General features: G+C 45.3%; 1 protein-coding gene across 1 annotated transcript in view; it reads right to left on the reverse strand.

Moving 5' to 3' along the window:
• MPDZ (multiple PDZ domain crumbs cell polarity complex component) overlaps nt 1-23,298 on the reverse strand; it is a 798,673-nt gene that overhangs the window by 187,104 nt on the left and 588,271 nt on the right. Inside the window, exon 39 of the mRNA XM_085633687.1 lies at nt 17,881-18,026. Within this exon, the coding sequence (XP_085489813.1) occupies nt 17,881-18,026 (146 nt within the window). The remainder of the gene's footprint in view (nt 1-17,880; nt 18,027-23,298) is intronic.

Below are 23,298 nucleotides of genomic sequence, written 5' to 3' on the forward strand. Positions count from 1 at the left end.
ACAGGTGACATCCTTAAAGGGTGCACAAAGAGATATAAGCTAGTTAGTTCCAAAAGGTTAAGTTAAGGGTAATCACTGTAAAAGGTATAGGGAGGACGAATGCGGGGGTTGGATATGTAGCCAATAACTGATGTTGCTTCCAGTACTCTCGATTACTGTAAATGGCTTGGCACAAAGCAAGATACGTTGATACATAATACAGTAATACTTCCTATGTTATATAGGTGAGCACTATGTATTGTCCTGGAATATGAACCGGCTTAAAAACAAAAAAACACTGGGGGTGGTACTTCGATTTGCCAGGCAACATCCAGTTCTTGCAGAAACAACATCTTCTGGGTATGAACTGTGGTTTTCAGGGATGATATGGTTAAAACAAACTATAGCACTCAGGCATCAACAGAGACTCCAGAGAGGTAGTGTTCCTGCTGAAGAGTGCCTTTTCACTAGTGGTCATTTGAATCAAGGCAGATCAGCACCACTGGCCTTATTAAATTTGCATGACAGGCACTTCATTTTGGGCGACTCTCCAGCTGCACACATCCTGAACACCTTTCATTCTCAGTGGTACGTAAGGATAGGCTTGTTTTTGTCCTCTGATTCCCATCAATCCAGTAAGGCATACCTTATGCAGATAATGTCTAAACTGCTCAGTATGAATTCTATTGTTTACAGCATGTTTCCTCTTGTATTATTCTGTGAATGCAGAATGGACAGCTTCCTCACTAATCAGTGGCTCACCTTTGTCTATTACAATGGTAGTTATTGTGGATTTATATATTTTAGTGCCACTATCAGTGAAGCAATTTTGCGCCCAGAAGTTCTGTCCTCACCGTAGGTTCTAGTAGTTAATCTACGGTCAAGGAATTAAATCCTTTGCCCCTAAAGGGTGCACGTAAGACTCCTAATCCTGTTTGATTTTAGCCGACATTGTATTGTTCTATCGCTAGGTGCCTAAAACTTCACCTTAAGTACCTTCAGCATATTTCGTAGCCTACTAGGCACCCCATGCTACATCCTGCACTCCTCCGCAATACATATTCTGATGAATGCTTGAAAGGATTTGCAAGACAGTAGCTTGTTCAGAAATGGAACCAGTATTTATATCAAAATATGATTTGACTTGGTACTCCACTTGCCTGGTGCCGCAGCACAAGCACTGGTGAATGGTCTGAGAGGGTCCTAGAGAGGGTCCTGGAAAGAATCTCAACCGAGTTGTATAGATCCATTCAGGGAACATCAGTAATTTGTACTATTTCACACGGACCATTTCCTATAATGGAAAATGGTAGCATGTCAAAACCAGTCTGCAGAAATTTCATTTTGGGGAACAGGCAAAAGAAGGAACGCCCATTTCCATGAAAACCAGATGATATTCATGGAAAAAAGAATCAGTAGATGAAAAACTACAAAAAAATGATTATAAGAATAATTGTTATTTTATTTAAAAAGTAGGGGGAACCAAAGAATTGACAGGTCCCAGTACTCTTTTTTCTATATCTATGGTGACCCAGAAAACAAAGGGAAAAAACACAGACATGGAAAATAGAAAAACATAAGATGGCCACCGAAAGATAATAAAAAAATGTACATATAAAACAGAGAGGCTGAGGGAAAGGCTCTTGCGAGCAAGCAACATTTCTGCTATGCTGCGTTCCTTTACGTCTCTTGATAAAAACACAACCTTGCTTGTGTGGCTGGGACTAGCGCACACAACAGGAACAGAACAAACCAGGGACCATGCGAAGACCATGGAGACTTTGCAAGGTCCTTGTTTTGATATGTTCCTCTTGAACGCGCTAGTCCCACCCACAAAAGTGGGATACCATTTTCTTTGGCAGAGCTGTGGAAACACAAGGTGGTTGGAACCTTGCAGATCCCTATAGCATCTGGAACGTTCGCTCTCAGTAATGACAAGGAAAACACATTTCTTTTTTTAGCCATAATTTGAGGTTTACAAGGCCTTCCGGGTAAAAATAATTGTCATGGGATCCACACTAGTCACAGAACAATGGACTACTCTGGGTGTCTCGTTTTCATAAAAGATTAGGTTTGGTATGTTTCCCTAGATGGCAGCTGATCCAGACCTGAATAGTGCAGCAATTCAGCATGGCAATTGGTACAAAATTGGCTATCCCACGCCCCCCCACCCTCTGCTGGCCCACATGAAAAATCTGCACCGAGAAGACAGTTTCCTCTCACTTGACATATGGTTGGGGATTCTTTCAGTTCTCAAGAGTGTAGAAAGACTGTTGACGCTTTAGTGGTAGGATGGAGGTGGAGACTGACCTCATTATTGGGGAGAACCCAGCTCGTTATTACATAAAGAATGGAATAATCTGCCACTCCACAGCTGACTCACTACAGATAAGCATTGAAAACCTGGCTTTTTCTTAAGTAAGCTCCTCTTGGGGCTTTCTGTTCTCCTCTTCCACAGTGCTAGCTCCTTCACACCTTCAGGTAATTGTTTGCGCTTTGCAAATTATAATAACATAACATAACAATATTCTTCACAACCAGTGGGCTTTCTGACCCCGTGGGGCAAACCCCCTCTCTGAGCCCCCCGGTGAGGCAGAAAGACTGGGTTGTCTCTGTAGGTGTGGAGGAATTGGCTGAAAATCAGGGCGGGACGTCACACCTCTTTTTTACCGAAATGTAAAATCCCTGGTGTCTAGGAATTTTTGGCTCCTGGGTGATAAAAGTGGAAAAACTCAATTTCTGCCCCCTTTGGACAGAAAAACTGTGGGATTCAGCTCAATGCCAGAGTGGGACAGCCCTAACCATTGTTGTTGCTCCAGGTTGAAATCTCTGTTGTCTAGTGAGCCTTCACCTCCCTGGCAGCAGGTGGGCAAAAGACTCTCAGGTGTATGGGTATGGCTGATGCCATGTAGGCTGCCCCATCACATTTTTGTTTCTATTGAAGTAAAATCACTGGTGTTTAGTGTTCTTTTCTACACCCTATCCTCCTTCCGGGACAATCCCCGTCTATTGGGGGCAGAAAGACTATATTGCCCACTGTGTGGTGGGGTCAAGGCTCTATGCTAGGATGGGCCACCACAACACCTTTTTTTGTTTTAATATGAAATCCCTGGTGGTTAGTGGGTTTTCGGCTTCCTGGTGGGGACAAATGCGTAATCTTGCTCCGGGCAGGGGTGGGGGGCAAAAAGATTATCTTTTGGGGTGGACACGTATCCCCAAATTCTCTGCTTCAGGGAGAATCGAAAAACCCAAAGTCAGTTCTGGGTAGATTTTGTAGACTGTCAGTGAAAACACTAGGTGGCTGGTTGAGAGGTAACAATGTGCAAAACTATTATGGGCTCTATAATCTTATTATGAAAGAGCTTCTGTTCAGTAATTGTGTTCCTGAGAAATTACACCAGTACCTGGTAGACCTAGGTCCACTTTCTCCTCACGAATTGTGGAAAAAGGGAGACTAGTCGAGACAAGGGTTGCTAATACCACTCATGGTCGGGGTGACCAAAAGAAAGGGGTTGCTAAGCTCCCCCAAGGGAAATATGGTGACCAGTCAAAAGATAAAAACAAATTCTTCTAAAGGTCCCCAATAACCTGTTCAGGAAGCTGGACCCTAAACAGGGTGGGCATCAAGGTAAGAACTAGGATCCCATAAAGGCTTGGTGCTTTGATTGTAAGGCCAATGGCCACCGAATTTGAGACCTTAGCTGTTCCAACAAAAATAACTCTCTAGTGCACCTGCAATAAATGCAGTGGTAAGTCTCCAGATGGAATTCCAGGTGAGCCCTGACCATGTCAGAGAGCTCACTGCAGCAGCTTTATTCTCAGAAGGACAAAGTAGATGTAGCTGCCCTAGCTGTCTGACATTCACAGTTCCCAATGCTTATAATCAGGCTAAGGCACTTCCCATGGCAATAGTGTCCTTCGAATGGGATACATTGCCTCAAGAAACTGAGATTTAACACCACCTCCTGGGTCAGAGGAGATTTAACACCACCTTCGACCCAGTAATATGTGGGAGAACTAAATGTGGTAAATGTAGGGGTGTCTACATTTTGGGCTATGGTTCTGGTCCCACAGCATATTTATGTTTACTTGGGATACATGCTAATGAGACAAAGGTAGTGTTCATACTGGCTTGACAATTGGATGTATGTTTTCCTGTGATATGCAGACTTAATGATCCACAGCCACTAGGGATATACCAGTGTTTTTCCTGTGTGTCCAAAGGTAGGGAAGCTGGGTGTTATAGCAAATAAGAGTTCAGTCATTAGAGAAATAAATAAAGTGCAATGTTTTTCTCAGTCATCAGTGACATTGTATGTAACATATAAAGGCAAAGTAACAGAAGATCTATATTGCCCAGTATCATTTTCACAGTGTAGTTTATTGGTATAGGGGAACACTAATTAGCCACTGTAAACCCAAAGTCAGTAGTAAAAATGTACACTGAAGGGCCAGGATTATGAATAAAAGTGTTCTTATTCATGATTTGAGTAGAATTGTCATTGAAAATGGAATTCGAAATTCCAAAATGTTGGGCCCTGGTGAAAGAGATAAGAATGAGGACACAAGGGCTGATGAGAAGATGTATGAAGATGTGTTGGACTGGACAGCAATAGCGCTACATTCATTTAATGCACCAGCAAGGGACACACACAAGCAGGAAGCCAATAATTCATAGTATTGCGGCCCTGAAGGGCTGTTCAGACAGGAGTATGTGGGACCTGGGCACAGACAGAGAATACATCCAGGAGGATAAGGCAATGCACAAAAGAGGGAACATTTAGAGGAAAGGGGTCAATGGGGGAGGTCAGAGGATTGAAGAAGCGCGGGCTGGCCCCACTAAAAGTTGCGAGAAAAATGGAATCTGTTCAGATGCTGCATAATGAGGTCAGCCCAAAGAGGAACAGCCAGCTGTTCAAGGTCATCCAAAGTATTATGTACATGATGCTCATTGTCAGAAAAAAATAAGTTAAAACCTTTCCAAAATGTTCTCCTATCTCAAATTCAAATATTCTTTATTTTGGTTTAATTAAAACCATAAAAGATACATTGTACATCACTTTTCAATTATTTAAATACAGTTGATGTAAATATGTCAATTACAATTCAGCATAGTAGGGGCATTAATAAAAAAAAATGGCAGTGGTATGACCTATCCCCACTGTACTATTAAAACATATACACTGAAATAAATACATTAAAACCAGGCATTTGTTAAGTTAAAAGCATTAATATAAAATCCTTAACATCTTCTTCCATTATTTGTACTTTCCCATCAGGTTAATATATAAACTTCAAAATACTACAGATACCTTTTAGTGCAAATGCAAAATCACAGTTTTCCATGTACCACCATTAGAACATAAAGTGCATGTGCAAGGTTTACTAAAAACATAGCCTTGAATAAACATGGCCATAAGCTGTTAAAACTTCAACCCGACTTTAGCCCTTATGAGACTTACATTGAATAAATATCTACTTACACTGAAAACAATTGGTCGGGATGTAGCTGTTTTCAATATTCTTTCTGCCTCCTGACAAAACCTAGCATTCATGTTTTTACAAACGGGTTTAATCCATTTCTTCCTGGGTTTGTCATATAATGGACAGAAGAATAGTACATAGAAATCATTTTCTTTAGTCTCACCTTGGCATAATACACACAATTCATTGCTTTTTCCATCATGGTTTCTAACCCATCTTGATTTGTTTGCATTTGTTTGTAGCACGCCATATCTGAACTTCATATATATAGATATGGCATCCAAGAAAGGCTCAAAGCTTGCTACATCTTTGAAGAGAAGGAACCTTGTTGTTAGTGACCCAGTAATCGAACTGTGTAACACACTGTTTTGGATGTAGGCCCAAAAAGTAGATTTTATCAGTTTCCTCGAAAGTGATGACAATTGAGTTGGACATTCCCAGTAGTGAGGTAGACCCAACTTCATAAACCAGGAAGAAACATGCTTGAGCCATGGGATATTCCTGCTCTGATCAATCTTCAGGATCTCCTCTAAACCTCCCTTATAATGTGTCAGTTCAATGGTTGACCAAAGTTTCACCCAGAATAGAAGGGGTCTCAGTAAGGCATGTTGATCAGTGTGTTTAACATTTAAGTCCATAATAATCGGAATTAGCGGTTCTCGAATTGGGAGGCTTAATAGTTTTCTAAATAATTTGTTTTCCCACAATTCAAAATTATTTTTACAGTAGGGCCCCCATATTTCAGCCCCATAAAGAGAGGCTGATTGTGCTTTATGTATAAATACCTCCAAAGCGGGGAACACCGCTTTTGAAATGCTGCTCCCATGTTTCTTTGTTATCGGCAAGGAATTTTGAAGCAAAATTATCTTACTTTTTTCCAATTGTGGCTTCCAAGATAATTTTTTATCTAGGGTTATACCCAGATAGTTAAAACTTTGCACATACTCTAATTTTTGGTTATTTAGCACTAAATTCTTTTTGAAGGCTCTATGTGGATTTATTGCCATGTACTTGGTTTTGCTGGAATTTATTTCAAGGCCTTTCATAGTGCAGTATGTATGGAAAGAATCCATTAAACATTGTAGTCCTTTTGTGGTTTGTGATATTAATATGGTGTCGTCAGCGAATAAAAGAGCTGGCACCAGGTCTCCCCCCAACTTAGGTGCATCATTTGGGCAACCATTCAGATAATTAGGGATATCATTTACGTACAATGAGAATAAAGTAGGTGCCAATACACACCCCTAACGTACACCCCTTCTTACAGGGATTGCCTTGGTGAGTTCACCCCTCGGGCCCCATCTTACTTTTGCAAAATTATCCTCGTGTAGTCTTATTATTTGCACGAGTAGTTCACCTAGCACCCCTTGACATCTCATCGAATCCCAAAGTAAGTTTCGAGCTATAAGATCGATTGCTGCCTTTAGGTCTACAAAAGGAATATAGAGGTGGCCCTTTCTTAGATTTATATGTTTCCAGCATAGGCATATAAATCTAAAGGCCTGATCAATTGTACTGGTTTTGATTCTAAATCCTGCTTGGAATTTCGAAAGCACATTGTTCTCCTCAATCCAATCGTTTAATCTATTTAAAATATGCCTTTAAATTAAATGCCAAGTCATCGATAGTAGGGGATTGCTTACTTTCAACTGCTGCATAGAGGCGGGTAAAATGATCTCCCAAGTATTGGCATCGAGAAAGAGGTCCTTGGAATACCTGCCTATCTTGTTGCCTTTTGCTATTAATCTCCAAAAACCTAACTGGTTCTTAGACTTACCCGCACTGATTAAGTTTAGATATTTATCATAGACTGACTATTTCCTAAAATGTAAGACCACTTTAGAGCTCGACGGTTATTGCTCACTAGGGTATCGTCCGTGAAGGTGCTATTATTTTCGCTGCTCAAGGAGGTTAAGAAAAAAAGCTGAGCTGATAATGTCAATTGTAAGGGTCGATGATCACTCTCGGTTTTGGAGTCTATTATCAAATCAAGGACATTTGGGGAGAACTCCATCGATACCATTATATAGTCTATGTTACTCTGAGAGTTACCTCTACAAAATGTATATGCATTTGGTCTGTCCGAAGGTAAACGACCATTGCAAGCTCTTAGTCCCTGCCCTGAGGTTAATTTCATAATTTGTGCAACTGCTACAGTGTACGGCACTATCTTACTACTTAATACGGCAGGAATATTATTTGCCATATCTTCATCCTCAAAGAGGTTGTCAAAACCCGCCACTGGTTCAAAGTTGCAATTTAGGTCACCCCCAATAATTACCCTTGCCTTTGGCCCAAGTGTGTTTAAGAAGGAGTCAAGCTGTTCTATTACTAAATATTCTTTTGTAGCTGGGCTTGGTCTATTGTAGATGTTAATTAAATATAGTCCTTTTCCATCCCATGTGATAATTTTCACACAGACCATATCCTTTGACGGTATAAGCCAATTTCAAGAGTAATTCTTGCCCATATAACACAGCCCCCTGATGGCCTGCCTCTAACCGATGGGCTGGCATTCACACTAAATGTCTTAAACCCAACTCTGTGGGGGGTTTCTAATGCCCAGGTCTCTTGCAGAAGGCAAATATCACTCTGTTCTATATATTCATGCCATTCCATATATCTCTAAGGTTCCTATTAAGCCCCGCTATATTCCACGAAATAAGGCGTACTTCCAACTGTTTGTTAACTCCTGTGTCTGGGTGTAACCCATTTTCCATATTACAGTTAGTTATGGTTACAGTGGCGTTTTTAATCATAGAATCAGAGGAAGGGTCTAAGAGGATGACTGGAGAGATATTTTTAACCACCACCCCCTCTTGTTTATTTAACTCTTGAATCCCAGCAATATTTAGCGCGCACTGGGACACTTATAGGCCCTGTATATTTAAAGAACGTGTCTGGTTCATATTGCCATTGATCTGGGTAGTAACACGGACATTGTTTCCATGGTGTACAGCATTTTGTTGTCAATCTAAAGAGTCTAAAACTGATAGTTCCTGGAACCTATTTGAAAGGTCAACAGGGGTGTTGTCATCATTGACAGTGTTCCCAGGTGGTGGTCTATAAAAATATCCTAGAGGAAGAGCACAAATACAGGTGCTTTGGGGGGACATCTCCTCATGCATATTTAATAGACTTCGAACCATATAGGGCCGTCGGAAGTTTATTACCACACAGTCGCCTTTTATATTCTTTGTGGATTCGCCAACCCACCCTACCCTACGAACCATAAGGATATCTTTCATATTTAATGGGTTGAATTTTTTTAATTTGGTTAACCAATCAACAGTCTTGTTCCGTAGATTGGACCAAGATTCTTTCTGTTCTCTTTTGAGAGTAGGGACCCCAGCTAAGATTAGCGCTTAGGGACACACGGCAGGTGGTAAGCTTAGGACATCAGTGTTTGGTGTCAAATTAGTACTTTTAGGGCTGTATATTACTGTCGGGCCAGTATAGATTTCAGGTAGATTGGAACCTGGATGTACAGAGTGTCTGTCATGTAATCCCCCTTGAATATCATGTGAATCCTGTGATCTGCCCCATGTGCTTCCACCCCTGTTGTTCAGATTTATCATGGGGTTAACCATAGGCATATCTCTACCCACATTACTCATTCTGCCTTGAATGTATGTTAGCAGTCCTTCTACTTGGCGTGCCCCTTCGATGGCATCCGAATGGGCGGTGCCACTGCTACTTTTCAATTGTCCCATGGCAATATTCAACTGCTCTATCTTCGTGTCCATTATGCTAAATTTCTTATCCATGAGTTCATTAATCTGTGTTAGCATTGACCCAAATGCAGATTCTAGTGTCAATGCTATAATGCGCTCTAGGTTCCCGGCGCTCTCTTTCATTGATAGGCAATGCAGGGCAGGGTCTACCTCTGTCTGCGTGCTAATCGATTTTTGGGGCATTTCAACTTGTTCATCAATATGGTAGTTTGAGTTAGTCAAAGGCCAAGGCCCCCCTACTTTCTTTGTTTTAGGTTTCCTAAGACCAATGTTTTGTCTGTACTTTGTCCGTTGTTCTTTCTCCTTAGGCTCCTCTATTGACCTCGGGACACGTAAACTAGTTGCCATGCCTGGTCTGCTTGGGTAGTCTAGTGCAGCAGTCAAGGGGGCATAAGGTGAGAGGCAAAGCAGGTAATGTTGGCTCGTTATGAACAGTAATTAATGGGCTTAATGGGAACGGGCTGTGGTGTATCATTCAGATTAGGTGAGCTAGTTTGTCTATGTGTAGGTAGCTTAGCGGGATCAAGTGACAAGCGCCTCTCTGCTAATTGTATTTCATGTGTTAGAAGGGATTCTGCTCTAATAATAAAGGCGTCTAAGGTACCAGCAGCACCTTTACGCCTACTCATACTCTTAAAACATTTGAACCCAGGATATGCTAACAGAGATTCAGAATTAATAGTTCACAAGTCCCAATCAGAAGGTATGAGGCCTGCAACACAAACAGCGAGGCTTACCGCACAGTTTAACAATGAAGCGGCTCTCAGAGGGGTGGCACAGCCCAGTCTCTTCCTGTCGCTGATGGTCGCAGACGGGCCCGCCCTTGGCCCGGCACGTCCCTGCATGCGTCTCGCGAAGCGGGTGCCGCGAGGTGTTTTATATGCCTCCTGGGCACACAGCAACAGCGTCGGCGCCTCCTGGTGCGCAGTGCAGGGCCTTTTGGAGGTTAGAGTCCCCTTCTGGTGGCAGCAATCAAGTAAGTTATTGATGGAGCTGCTCCCACGAAGCGGGTGCCGCAAGGTGTTTTATAGACCCCTTGGGTGCACAGCAACAGCGTCGGCGCCTCCTGGCGCGAAGTGCAGGACCTTCTGGAGGTTAGAGTCCCATTCTGGTGGCAGCAATCAAGTAAGTTATTGATGAAGCGACTCCCGCGAAGCGGGTGCCCCGAGGTGTTTTATATGGTCCCTGGGCGTACAGCAACAGCGTCGGCGCCTTCTGGCGCGAAGTGCAGGGCCTTCTGGAGGTTAGAGTCCCCTTCCGATGGCAGCAATCAAGTAAGTTAATGACGAAGCGGCTCCCGCGAAGCGGGTGCCGCAAGGTGTTTTATATGCCCCCTGGGCGCACAGCAACGTCGCCTACTGGTGCGAAGTGCAGGGCCTTCTGGAGGTTAGAGCAATCAAGTAAGTTACTGACGAAGCGGCTCCTCAAATTAATTTGGCATTTAGATTGGAAGACAAATGAACATGTTACATGTTTTCAGGAATGATCTTTCAGGTTGATACTCTAACTGCAAATACTTCGAGAATATTCCTCAGGCATCAGACTGGATCCGGAAAATTTAAAGTAGTGTTCACGAGCACCGGTAGGTGGCACAGTACAGCTCTGCGTCAATATCAGTCTGCTTTGGAAGTGAGTACAGGAGCTCCATATAACCACCACCCATGTGTGCTGACATCAGTTGCTTTTGTTCGTGAGGGTCTGTCACAGACATTGGTTTGCAATACCCTGATCGAACCCTGATGACAGCTTCCATTTGACACTGGTGCAATTTTTAAAAACATATTCTTAAAAAGACCACTTAGTAGCTCTGGATCTGGGTCTAAAGGTTCAAAAAGAAAGCAACTGATGTCCACGCTCATAGGAGGAGGTTATAAGAGGCTCTGCTCATCTCTTGAAGAGTGGAACAATGACAGCACACAGCTGCACAATGCCACCTGCAGCGCACTGGAGTACTGCTTTAAAGTTTCTGGATCCAGTTTGACACCTGGGGTACAAAGACAGGGCTCTGCGGTTAGAAGAATCCATCAGAAAAGTGTATTTATTTGATGAATGTGGATCCAGATCTTCTCAGCAATTATATGATCATTCCCAATTATATATGTGTAGATTATGAACATCTAAATAATACATAGCAGGAATTTTACCTGCTTATTAGTCACCTAAATACTTTCTTTTAACATTTATATTTTGTTTGTGGAAACCTCAGTCAACTCCGTACAGATATCGACTAAAGGGGTCTACTGGATGGAATATGCTACTTACCAGTATGCATCTGTTCTTGGCATGTAGAGCTGCAGAGTTGTACACTTAGCATAGATCGCCATCTGGTGTTGGGCCCGGATGTTTGCAGTTTGTTTTTGTTCTTTGGACAGTCTTTGGAAGTCACGAGTTCGGTGACTCCTCCTTCGGTCCGTACTGCGCATGGGCTTCGGCTCCATCCTCAGATTGTTTTTCGCCAACAGGGAAATGATGGAGCGTAGTAATAACAGTGAGAAACCCATGTGTGTTGTATCTAAATAAGATGGACTGGAACGGATACAGGTAGCCGGGGAGGCGGGTGGGCGTGTACAACTCTGCAGCTCTACATGCCAAGAACAGATGCATACTGGTAAGTAGCATATTCCGTTCGAGGCATATGAGCTGCAGATTGTACACTTAGCATAGATTATATAGCAGTACCCAACCTTAGCGGCGACCACCGGTATCCGTTGCAGCGGTTTGAAAAAGTGTCTTTAGTACAGCCTGGCCCACACTAGCTTGCTGCTTGGAATGCACATCTACACAGTAATGTTTTGTGAAGGTGTGCGGTGTTGACCATGTGGCTGCTTTGCAGATGTCATCTAAGGGTATGTTCCCTAGAAAAGCCATAGAAGCCCCTAACTTTCTAGTAGAGTGGGCTTTAGGTGGAACAGATAATGTTCTTTTTGTCTTTTGATAGCAAATTTGTATACACTTTACAATCCACCTAGCTATCCCTGATTTAGAGATGGGGTTGCCTTTATGTGGTGGAGAGAAGGAAACGAACAATTGTTTAGTCTTCCTGAAGGGTTGCGTTCTTTGTATGTAGTACAGCAAAGCCCTTTTAACATCGAGTGTGTGTAAGGCCCTCTCTGCAACAGATTGAGGTTGCGAGAAAAAGACAGGTAATTCCACCGATTGATTGAGATGGAAGGGGGAAATGACCTTGGGCAGAAACTTCGGATTTGTGCGAAGTATGACCTTGCTGTGGTGTATTTGTAGGAAGGGTTCCTGTATAGTGAACGCTTGTATTTCACCAACCCTTCTAAGGGAAGTGATAGCTACGAGGAAAGCTGTTTTCCAGGTGAGGAACTGTAGCTCACATTTATGCATTGGTTCAAAGGGTGGACCCATTAGCCGTGTAAGAACTACATTTAGATTCCATACAGGGGAAGGTGGTGCCCTGGGAGGAATTACTTGTTTAAGGCCTTCCATAAAGGCCTTAATAGCGGGCACTCTGAAGAGTGATAAATGCTGTCTGTTTTGTAGATAAGCAGCAATCGCTGCCAGGTGTAGGCGTATGGATGAATATGCCAGGTTACACCTGTGAAGATGGAGCAGATAGCATATGATGTGCTGTATGGATGCATCTAAAGGGTTGATTGTATTGTTACGGCAGTAAATTACAAATCTTTTCCACTTTGCGGCATAGCATGCTCTAGTGGTAGGACGTCTGGCTTCCATGATAATGTTCATACAATCAGGGGGAAGGTTAAGGTAACCAAATTCTAAGATTTCAGGAGCCAGATCGCAAGGTTGAGCTGAGCTGGGTCCGGGTGCCTGATTTCTCCATGGTTCTGGGTTAGGAGGCATGGGGACAGGTGCAGTTTTTGATGTGGTACCACTGATAGCTGTAGTAGTGTGGTGTACCACGGTTGCCTGACCCATGTTGGGGCTACCAGAATGAGTGTGAGGGAGTGCTGCTGTAGCTTCCTTACCACTAATGGAATTAGTGGGAGAGGTGGAAAGGCGTATGCAAATCTGCCTGACCAGTTCATCCATATCGCATTGCCTTTGGACAATGGGTGTGGGTATCTGGCGGCGAAGCTTGGGCATTTTTTGTTTTCGTGGGTGGCGAAGAGGTCTATCTGAGGATGCCCCCACTGTTGGAAGAATGGGCGAAGAACTTGTGGATGCAGTTCCCATTCGTGCAGTTGTTGCGTTTGTCTGCTGAGCAGATCTGCCATGGTGTTTTGCACGCCTGGAACGTGCTGTGCCAGGAGAAAGATGTTTTGAGGAATTGCCCATCTCCATATGCTCTGGGCTAAGCGGGAGAGCTGGGGAGAGTGTGTCCCCCCCTGTTTTTGAATATAATACATTGCAGTCATGTTGTCTGTGCGAATGAGGACTGCTTTGCCCGAAATCTGTTTTTGAAAAGATTTTAGGGCTAGAAAGATCGCCAAGAGCTCCAGATGGTTGATGTGGAGCGATTTTTGCTGTGGCGTCCATAGACCTTGCATTGTGAGGTGTAAGAGGTGCGCTCCCCAGCCGGAGAGCGATGCGTCCGCTGTTAGAATCACCTGAGGAACCGGGTCCAGGAACGGCCGCCCTTTGGAAAGGTTTGTGGTGTTCCACCACTGCAGAGAGTGATGGGTGCGGCCGTCCACCAACACCAGATCCGTCAGCTGACCCTGGGCCTGGTTCCACTGTCGTGCTAGGCACTCTTGAAGTGGACGCATGTGGAGTCTTGCATGGGGCACTATAAAAATGCAGGACGCCATCATTCCTATGAGCTTCATAAACACTCTTGCTGGAAGAGAGTGTTGAGGAAGGAATGTTTTGCGCAAGGCTTGCATGCTTGCGATTCTGGCTGAGTTTGGATAGGCAATACCTTTGGAGGTGTCTATAGTGGCCCCGAGATATTGCTTTGTGTGAGATGGTAGGAGGTGGGACTTTTGGTAGTTCACCGTGAAGCCTAGCCGGTGGAGCAGTTGAATGGTGCTGTTGGTATGTTGCACACATTGGTTGTAGGACGCGGCTTTTATGAGCCAGTCGTCCAGGTAAGGGAAGACGTGAATATGTTGACGCCTGAGGTGTGCTGCTACAACTGCTAGGCATTTGGTAAACACCCGTGGTGCGGTGGTGACCCCGAAGGGGAGAACCGTGAATTGGTAATGCTGACCGTCCACCACGAACCTGTGAGAAGGGTGTATTGGAATGTGAAAGTATGCGTCCTTCAGATCCAAGGTAGTGAGAAAGTCTCCCTGACAGAGGAGCGGGAGGACTTGCTGTAGGGTGACCATGTGGAAATGGTCTGAATGTATGTACGCATTTAGAGGCCGGAGGTCCAGAATGGGCCTCAGGGTCCCGTCTTTCTTTGGTATAAGGAAATACAGGGAGTAGACCCCTAGATTTTGCTGATTGACGGGGACCTGCTCTATAGCGTGTTTTTGGAGGAGGGAGAGCACCTCCTGTTTGAGCAGTGTGGAATGTTCTTGAGACATTGGACGGTGCCTTGTTGGGATATTGGGTGGGGTAGATGTTAGCTCGAGACAGTACCCTGACCGAATAATTTGGTTCACCCATTTGTCCGATGTTATGGATTCCCATGCGTGGATACATTTTTGTAGTCTGCCCCCGACCGGAGTGGGATGGTCTGGGGGGAGTGAAGGGAAGTCATTGTGCGGGCGGGGTTGCAGAACGGGTGGTGTTAGTTTTGCCTCTGCCCTTATTGTTGTTGCCTCTGTAACCACCCCTTTGGTTGCCCTTTGAAAAGGTATTTTGAGGAGGGGACTTGTAGGAGGTAGAGGCGCTATCGGTGGAGTAGCCTCTGCCTGTGCCACGAAAGGATGAGTGTCGAAAGGAGCGTTTGGGGGCCTGTGATTGTAGTGCCCCCATAGACTTTGCTGTGTCTGTGTCCTTTTTCATCTTTTCTAATGCTTCGTCCACCTTTGGGCCAAAGAGAGTTTGTTGGTCAAAGGGGTGATTTAGTATGGACGCCTGGACTTCAGGTTTGAATCCTGAGATCCTGAGCCAGGCATGACGACGAAGCAGGACGCTGGTATTTATGGCTCTAGAAGCAGTGTCGGCTGCATCGAGGGCACACTTAGTGGAGGTGTTTGTAATTAGTTTACCCTCCTGTATGAGGTCATGAGCCTTGCGTTTGTGTTTTTCGGGGAGGTGCTGCATAAGAGCCTCAAGCTCGTCGTAGTGTGCTCTGTCATAGCGCGCAAGTAGCGCTTGTGTATTTGCAATGCGCCACATGTTTGCAGCTTGGGAGGCAGTGCGTTTGCCAGACGCGTCTAGAAGTTTGGATTCCTTATCTGGCGGTGGGGCTTCTCCTGAGGACTGGGAGTTAGCCCGCTTTCTAGCTGTGGACACAACTAGGGAATCTAAGGGAGCAGGGCCCTTAATGTATGCAGGGTCTGTGGGTGCCGCCTTATACTTTTTTTCTATTCTAGGGTTCAATACCCTGGCCCTGACAGGGTCCTTGAACACCTCTGCAGCATGCTTGGTGACACCTTTAAGCATGGGCAAGATAGACGTGGACTTGTCCTGAATGTCAAATGTGTCCAGTAGAAAGTCGTCTTCCACTGGCTCGCTATGCATGTCCACCCCATGGTAGTGTGCTGCTCTCTGCACTAAGTGATGAAACCCTAAGGAGTCCTCTGGAGGAGACGGCCTGGATGGGTATAGGTCGTCCTGAGGCATATCAGGTATGTCAGGGTTATGGTAATCTTCCCATGGGTCTGGGGTCCCCGGTGGAGTGGGGTCCATTGGGGCGTCCGCTGGGTCATAGTGTGGATCCCCGAAATCCGGATCTGGGGACGGGGTCGGGGAGTGATAAGGTAAGGGTGGCGGAGACCTGGGAGGGGGAGGGGGTGGAGGAGGTGGAGGAGGCGGAGGAGGAGGTAGTGGGGAGGGCACTCTGAGAGGAGAAGTAGCAGAGTCCTTCCGCTTGGGCGGTGGAGGAGGAGCCGGGGTGTCAAGTCGTCTTTTCTTGACAACTAAAGTCAATAGCCCAGTCTTTGGATCTTTAAATAGAGTCTTTTGCAAAGGGTCTGGTGTAAAGAGATCCAGTGGCGCCGAATCGTCCGCTGGCGCCGATGTTTTCGGAGCCGAGGGTTTCGATGGTTTCTGTGCGCCATGCTTTTTTGGAACCTCCGGTTTTTTCGGCGTCGAAGGAGTTTTCGGCGCCGGCGCGTCGGTGCCGACAGATTTGTGTTTGTGTTTTGTCAGCACCGAGAGTCCAGGCTTCGGCACCGGTGGCTTCGGAGTCGAGCTGGGTATCACTTTCTTCGGTGCCGGATGGTGTTTTTCGGCACCAGGCGTCGGCTGGCTCGAGCCCGAGCTGCCGTGAGACTTCTGAGGCTTCGACACCGGGCCCGAAGGTGGGGTGATAGAAGCTGTGTGCTTGGTTTTGCCCAGGCCTGCAGGCGAGGGTGTAACCGGAGTCTCTTTGGTTTTGGGCGCGGGGGTGGGAGGGGGTACAGTACTCACGACCCGCTGCGCCGGTGTGATGTCCTCCACGTCAGAGTCGTCGGCCTCGGAAGCGCTGACGACGTCGTCCTCCTGCTCGGTGTGTAGTTGCCCCGAAGCTTCGGCGCCGTCTCCGAAGATGTCCGGTGGAGCTGCGGACTTTGAGTGCGCCATGGTGCGTCGAGCTCTTCGATCCCGGATGGTCTTCTTTGATCGAAAAGACTTACAGGCGGGGCAGTCTCTAGCCTCGTGTTCTGGAGAGAGGCAAAGGTTACACACCTGATGGAGGTCGGTGTGGGGAAATTTAGACCCACATTTTGGGCACTTTTTGAACGGAGTCCTTTCCATCGGCTGGGACCGGAGTCGAGGAGGGCCCGAAGGCCGGTGCCGATGTACGGGATGGAGAAAAGTGCCGCTTCGAGAGATGAAGATGATGATGAAGAAACTCGAATAAACGAGGATTTTCCGTCGAGGCTGGAACCGTAGAAGTTCGAAGCCGTAGCACGAAGTATCACATCCGAGCCCGATGGCGGAAAAAAACAATCTGAGGATGGAGCCGAAGCCCATGCGCAGTACGGACCGAAGGAGGAGTCACCGAACTCGTGACTTCCAAAGACTGTCCAAAGAACAAAAACAAACTGCAAACATCCGGGCCCAACACCAGATGGCGATCTATGCTAAGTGTACAATCTGCAGCTCATATGCCTCGAACAGAAGTGTTTCCATGTTGACCAGACTGTTTACTAGTGTAAAACGTTCTTCTGGGTGTGTACTTAGATTTAGCAATGCCTCACCAGTAGCTTCTTAGTATTAAAGATCACTTTAGGGTAAACTGATATTCCCTGTGTGTATGGACTTACCTTAAGTGGACATTTTCACTTATTGATTTATGCTCAGATGCACAGGTTTTGTAAGACAATAGATCTGGAACTAGGACATGCTGGTACTTCTGTGGGAGTGATACTATGCTCATCAATTAGTTCAGCAAGAGAGTTGACATCCTTATAGATACTATCACTTTGTGCAACTGATTATTTTTATCACCACAGAAATTATTCCAAAAAAGACTGGAGAATTAATACACCAATTTTGTTCTAAAATTATTTATGTTTAAGGCAATACGTTTGGTTTAAATTAAGATATTTTTGGTGGATAAAACACCAAAGCTTTACGTTTTTTCAGGAGGACACAACATGATTATGTGCCCCAGTATAAAACAGTGAATAATGTAGTATACCTTACTCACCAATAAAGTGTCTGCTCCTCCAACTATGCTCAATCCGAGGCCTGTACGTCCCTTGGAGATATCAATAGTAGTCTCACAACCAGGAATAATGGGACAAGTGGACGGGTTAGATGCTAATGTAGCTGGTGTAGAGGATCTGCTAGCACCTGGAAATGAACCCATACAATACATTAGCTACTAACAAAAATTATGAATTATTGTGACATTCTAGATATAATATGAGCCGCAGGTGAGCATAGTAAAAAGACTGACCAGGTACATAAATTACATAACATTTTTTCCCAATATCACATTTTCTTTGCACAGAATGAGGAAGGCTTTGAACAATATTTTATTCAATGCATATGTGTAGGAAAATGCCTCTTTTGACATAGTCATACCAACTTTTTGCCTGGTATTCCATGAAATTTTGACAGAAAGTGCACTGGATTACTTCTAACCAGGTCCCCAGGGCCAGATCTCTCTTCCTAAACTGTGCAATTGTACCCCAATTGCCAATAGCTTTAGCACCCTTTGCAAGTCCCTAGAAAACTGTACCATTGCTACCTAAGACACAGAGTACTAAAGAGGGTCCCTTATGGGTTGCAGCATGAATTGTGACACCCTAAGAGACCCCACACCAAACCCATGCAGACTGCTGTTGCAGGCTGCGTGTCTTTGTGTAGACAAAAGCGAAAACACTACATCGCACACAGCCTTGCGTGCCATGCCTGCAGACACTGCATGAACTATACATAAGTCACCCCTACAGCATGCCTTACAGCCGTAAGCCAGAGTGCACTATACAACAAGTGTGGGCATTACTGCATGAGCTGATATACCCCTGTGCTGGCCAGTTCAATTACTGCCAGTACAAGTGACCAGGGAAGCCATTGTAAGTACATGTGCTGGACACTGGTCAAAAAAGAATTCCCCAGCTACATGATGGCTTCACGAAAATCAAAGATGTTTGGTATCAAACATCTTGTATTAGTAACCACCCAAACTAATTCTAGTGTTGGATTTGTAAATACATGCACCCAGAGGGAACTTTAGAGGTGCCCCCTATAAACCTACCAACTACTAGTGTGCTGGCTGACTGGTTCTGACCAAGTGCCACCACAGATGAGTTTCTGACCCCAGGGGTGAGGGCCTATGCTTCCAGGAGGTCAGGAACAAAGCCTGCTCTGGCAGGAGGTGTTTACACTCCTATCCAACAGGATGATCAGTACATCAGCAGCAGGGAGTTCAAAGAGCCCACTGCCTTTGGTGTGCAAATCTGGCTTCTCTTAGAGGTGAGAGAATGCCAACCCCCCTCACAAGGGCCCATTTGGTGCCTGGACAGGCAGAAAAAGTGGTAGTGAGAGAGGCGTGTTCACCCTCAGGCTACCTGATGTGGATACGAGATTTAAAAGTCTGCCATCTTGGTGATGGCAGAACTAGGAACTCTGGGACAGGGTTATGCCCACTTTACACAGGAAGTGGTCATATTGGGGGCGCAGTGACCCAAGGGGTAAGTACCCCATTGGCTACTACCCTACACTTCCCTGACACCCCATAATCTAGTATTTAGGGGAGCCCCTGCCTTCAGGAAATCCTGCCGACCTAAGAAGAAGAAGGACACCGAAGCGCCGCAAGAAGAAAAGGTTGCGCCAAAGTCGTCTCTTCCTGTAGCTGCTGTGCCTCCAAAAGCCTGGAAAGACTGTCTGCCTTCAACAATGACCCAGGAACGTCTGCGGAGAAGCAGAGCTTCTTCCCTGCATCCTGCAGGCACTCCAAAAGAACTGTGAGGACTCGGGACCACTGTAAACCAGACACTGGAAAGCACCACTACACTCATGCCCCCTAGCCCAAGTTAAAATGGGCCAATGTTGCTAGCGTGGGCCACGAACCTCAAGAGACAATGTCCACCTTGGATTTTCCCACAATGGACTCACCTCCGCCTGTAGCCTATTTATGCAGGCCCACTCTACAGTGAGTTTCTCCTGTGATGAAAACCTGATGCCTCAGAACACCTCTGCACCTGGCTGCCCTGGCCCAAGGAGAAGCGGACCAAAGGTGTCCCCACATCCTCACGCATCAGGAGACCTGATTCCCCTGTTGGTTCAGCCTGACTGGTCTTGCAGTCCTAGCTTGCTGCCTCTTTGCAACTGGACAGTTCCCCATCAAAGTGAAAGGGTCACCCAATGCCATAACATACCTCTGCACCTGTACGCCCCAGACCCACCCGAGGTGACCTGTTGGTGTGGCCTTGGACCTTGCCCCATTCTCACCTTAAGCCCAGGAGATTGGTCCCATAGGTTGCCGTGAAGTGCCCGAATGCAGTATATTATTTCTCCCATGGAATAACATTGGGCACCCGATGCAGAAACACACATCTGCACCCGGACGATCCAGATCCTCCTGAGGTGACCTGTTGGTGTGGCCTTGGACCTTGCCCAATACTCACCTTAAGTCCAAGAGACTAGTCCCGTAAGTCACCGTGAAGTGCCTGAATGCAGTATATGTTTCCACCCATAGGATAACATTGGGCATTCGAGGCTGAGAAGCACCTCTGCATCCGGCCACCCCAGTGCTGCCCAAAGTGACCTGTTGGTGCTGCCTTGGAGCTTTTCACATACTCACCTCAAGTCCAGGACACTGGTTCCGTACGTCGCTGTATGCAGTGTATGTCTTTCCTCGTTTGGGTAACATGAACCCTTCAGTAACTGCACTGTGTCCATTTTAAACCTATAAAAATTCAAAACTAGAAACGTACCCACCTGATTTTGATGATCTTGGTGTAGTGTTATTGCTATAAATTGGTGTGGATCTCCTTATTGAGTTGTGTGTATCATTTATTGGCTGTGTGTATACATCAAATGTCCAACACTCCTCTCTGATAATCCTACAGCTGCTCAACCACACTATCCCCTAAGAGAGCACCTTAGGATTGCTACAGCAAGCTCCTGTCCACTGATATGGGATACCTGGACTCTTTGCACAGTATACCTCTTTTTGTTATACTCTAAAAAGAGCCAGCTTCCTACAATATGTTTATCATTCCAGTTCTAATTTGTGGTGTACTGCTACATCATGCAGTATAAAAAGGGCTATTTAAAATAAGATGACTGCTGCTGATAGAAAAGTCTATGCAGTATTCACTGCAGGTCTTCCGTACCAGCAGTGGATGATTCCTTGTTTCTTCATTTACTTAAAGGTGCTTCCAGTAGGGGGAAACCCATAATCCCTGAGTAAAGCCCTTGGAGCCAGCAATGAAAATGATCCAGTCATTAACAAATGCTAGGAGAAAGGTGCTTTGGCACTGACACCTGGTCCAGGGAAGTATAACAGAGCAGGGAGTGGTGAGGGTCTGAATATGTTTGAATAGCAGGTTTTGAATTTCTAAAAGCCCTATTGTATACAGTAAAGCACAAGTCTAAACCCTGGTGGAAGTGTGGAACCTCAGAAGGTTAGATATTGTGCATGTGATAATCTATAGGGTCTTCTTTTTAACAAAGGATGACCGGTGAATGCCATAGTGCAGAGGAGGGGAATGCTGCATCAATCTGGCCTGCTGAGGACTAGACCTTTAAACCTATCCTTGACCAACAGGGTGGTTAAATGGGGGTGGATTATGACTATTATAACCAGTGAAGGAGTAAGAGTTGCTAGCAACTGCCATGGGTCTGAGGGTATTATGAATGAATGACTTGAGTCTTGCAAATCTCACCAGGGACCTCAACCAGGTGTCCTGGATGTCCAGGAATTCAATACTAAGGATTCGGTGTAAAAAAGACATATTGAGAGTTCTGAACAACTAGATTTTCAATGCCTTCCAAAAGGTTCAGACTTGGATACCGAGGAAGCATATTTCATTTTGTTGCTGCAACACATGAAAAGAATCTTGCATCCAGTTTTGGAGGTATTAACCATAACTCCAGGATGTGAAAATCTGAGGACCATAGTCATAAAGGTGAGACTGAAGGACAAAAGAGTGAGTATTTACCAAGGACTGAAGGCGAAGACCTAGTCTTAAAGTAAGGAATCTGCTACTTACCAGTATGCATCTGTTCTTGGCATGTAGAGCTGCAGATCTACACACTTTTGCATAGATCGCCATCTGGTGTTGGGCCCGGATGTTTGCAGTTTGTTTTTCCTCTTGGAAAGTCTTTGGAAGTCACGAGGTCGGTGACTCCTCCTTTGGATCGTATTGCGCATGGGCTTCGGCTCCATCCTCAGATTGTTTTTCGCCAGCAGGGAAAGATGGAGCGTAGTAATAACAGTGAAGAAAACCATGTGTGTATCTAAATAAGATAAAACTGGAACAGATACAGGTAGCCGGGGAGGCGGGTGGGCGTGTGTAGATCTGCAGCTCTACATGCCAAGAACAGATGCATACTGGTAAGTAGCATATTCCGTTCGAGGCATATGAGCTGCAGATTACACACTTATGTATATACTATATAGTAGTTTCCAACTTTAGCGGCAAACACCGGTATCTGTTGCAGTGGTTTGAAATAATGTTTTGAGTACAGCCTGGCCCACCGTAGCTTGTTGCTTAGTTTGCACATCTACACAATAGTGTTTAGTGAAAGTGTGCGGTGTTGACCATGTAGCTGCTTTGCAGATATCATCTAATGGGATGTTCCCTAAAAATGCCATGGAAGCCCCTATCTTTCCTGTAGAATGGGCTTTAGGGGGAACAGATAGCGTTCGTTTTGCCTTGTGGTAGCAAATCTGAATGCATTTTACAATCCACCTAGCTATCCCTGATTTTGAGATGGGGTTGCCTTTGTGTGGTGAAGAGAAAGAGACAAACAGTTGTTTGGTCTTGCGGAAAGATTGTGTTCTCTCGATGTAGTAGAGTAAGGCTCGTTTGACATCCAGCGTGTGCAGAGCCCTTTCTGCAACTGTCTGAGATTGCGAGAAAAATACTGGTAGTTCTACAGATTGGTTTAGGTGAAAAGGGGAAATGACTTTAGGTAGGAATTTTGGGTTGGTACAGAGAACCACTTTGTTATGGTGCATTTGAAGAAAAGGTTCTTGTATGGTAAGTGCTTGTATCTCACTGACCCTTCTAAGGGAAGTGATGACTACAAGGAAAGCTGTTTTCCATGTTAGGAATTGCAGTTCGCATTTGTTTAAAGGTTCGAAGGGAGGCCCCATTAGCTTTGTGAGAACAATATTTAGGTTCCACACAGGTGAGGGTGGTACTCTGGGGGGAATTATTCTTTTTAGGCCTTCCATGAAGGCTTTAATGGCAGGTACTCTAAAGAGTGAAAGATGTTGCCTGTTTTGTAAGTAAGCTGCAATTGCTGCGAGGTGTAGTCAAATGGACGTATAGGCTAAATTACACCTTTGTAGGTGGAGTAAGTAGCCTATGATGTGTTGAATGGACACGTCCAGGGGATTGATGGTGTTGTTATGGCAATAAACAACAAATCGTTTCCACTTGGC

The sequence above is a fragment of the Triturus cristatus genome, chromosome 2_1, assembly GCF_964204655.1.
Source record: "Triturus cristatus chromosome 2_1, aTriCri1.1, whole genome shotgun sequence".
Taxonomy (NCBI): Eukaryota; Metazoa; Chordata; class Amphibia; order Caudata; family Salamandridae; genus Triturus; species Triturus cristatus.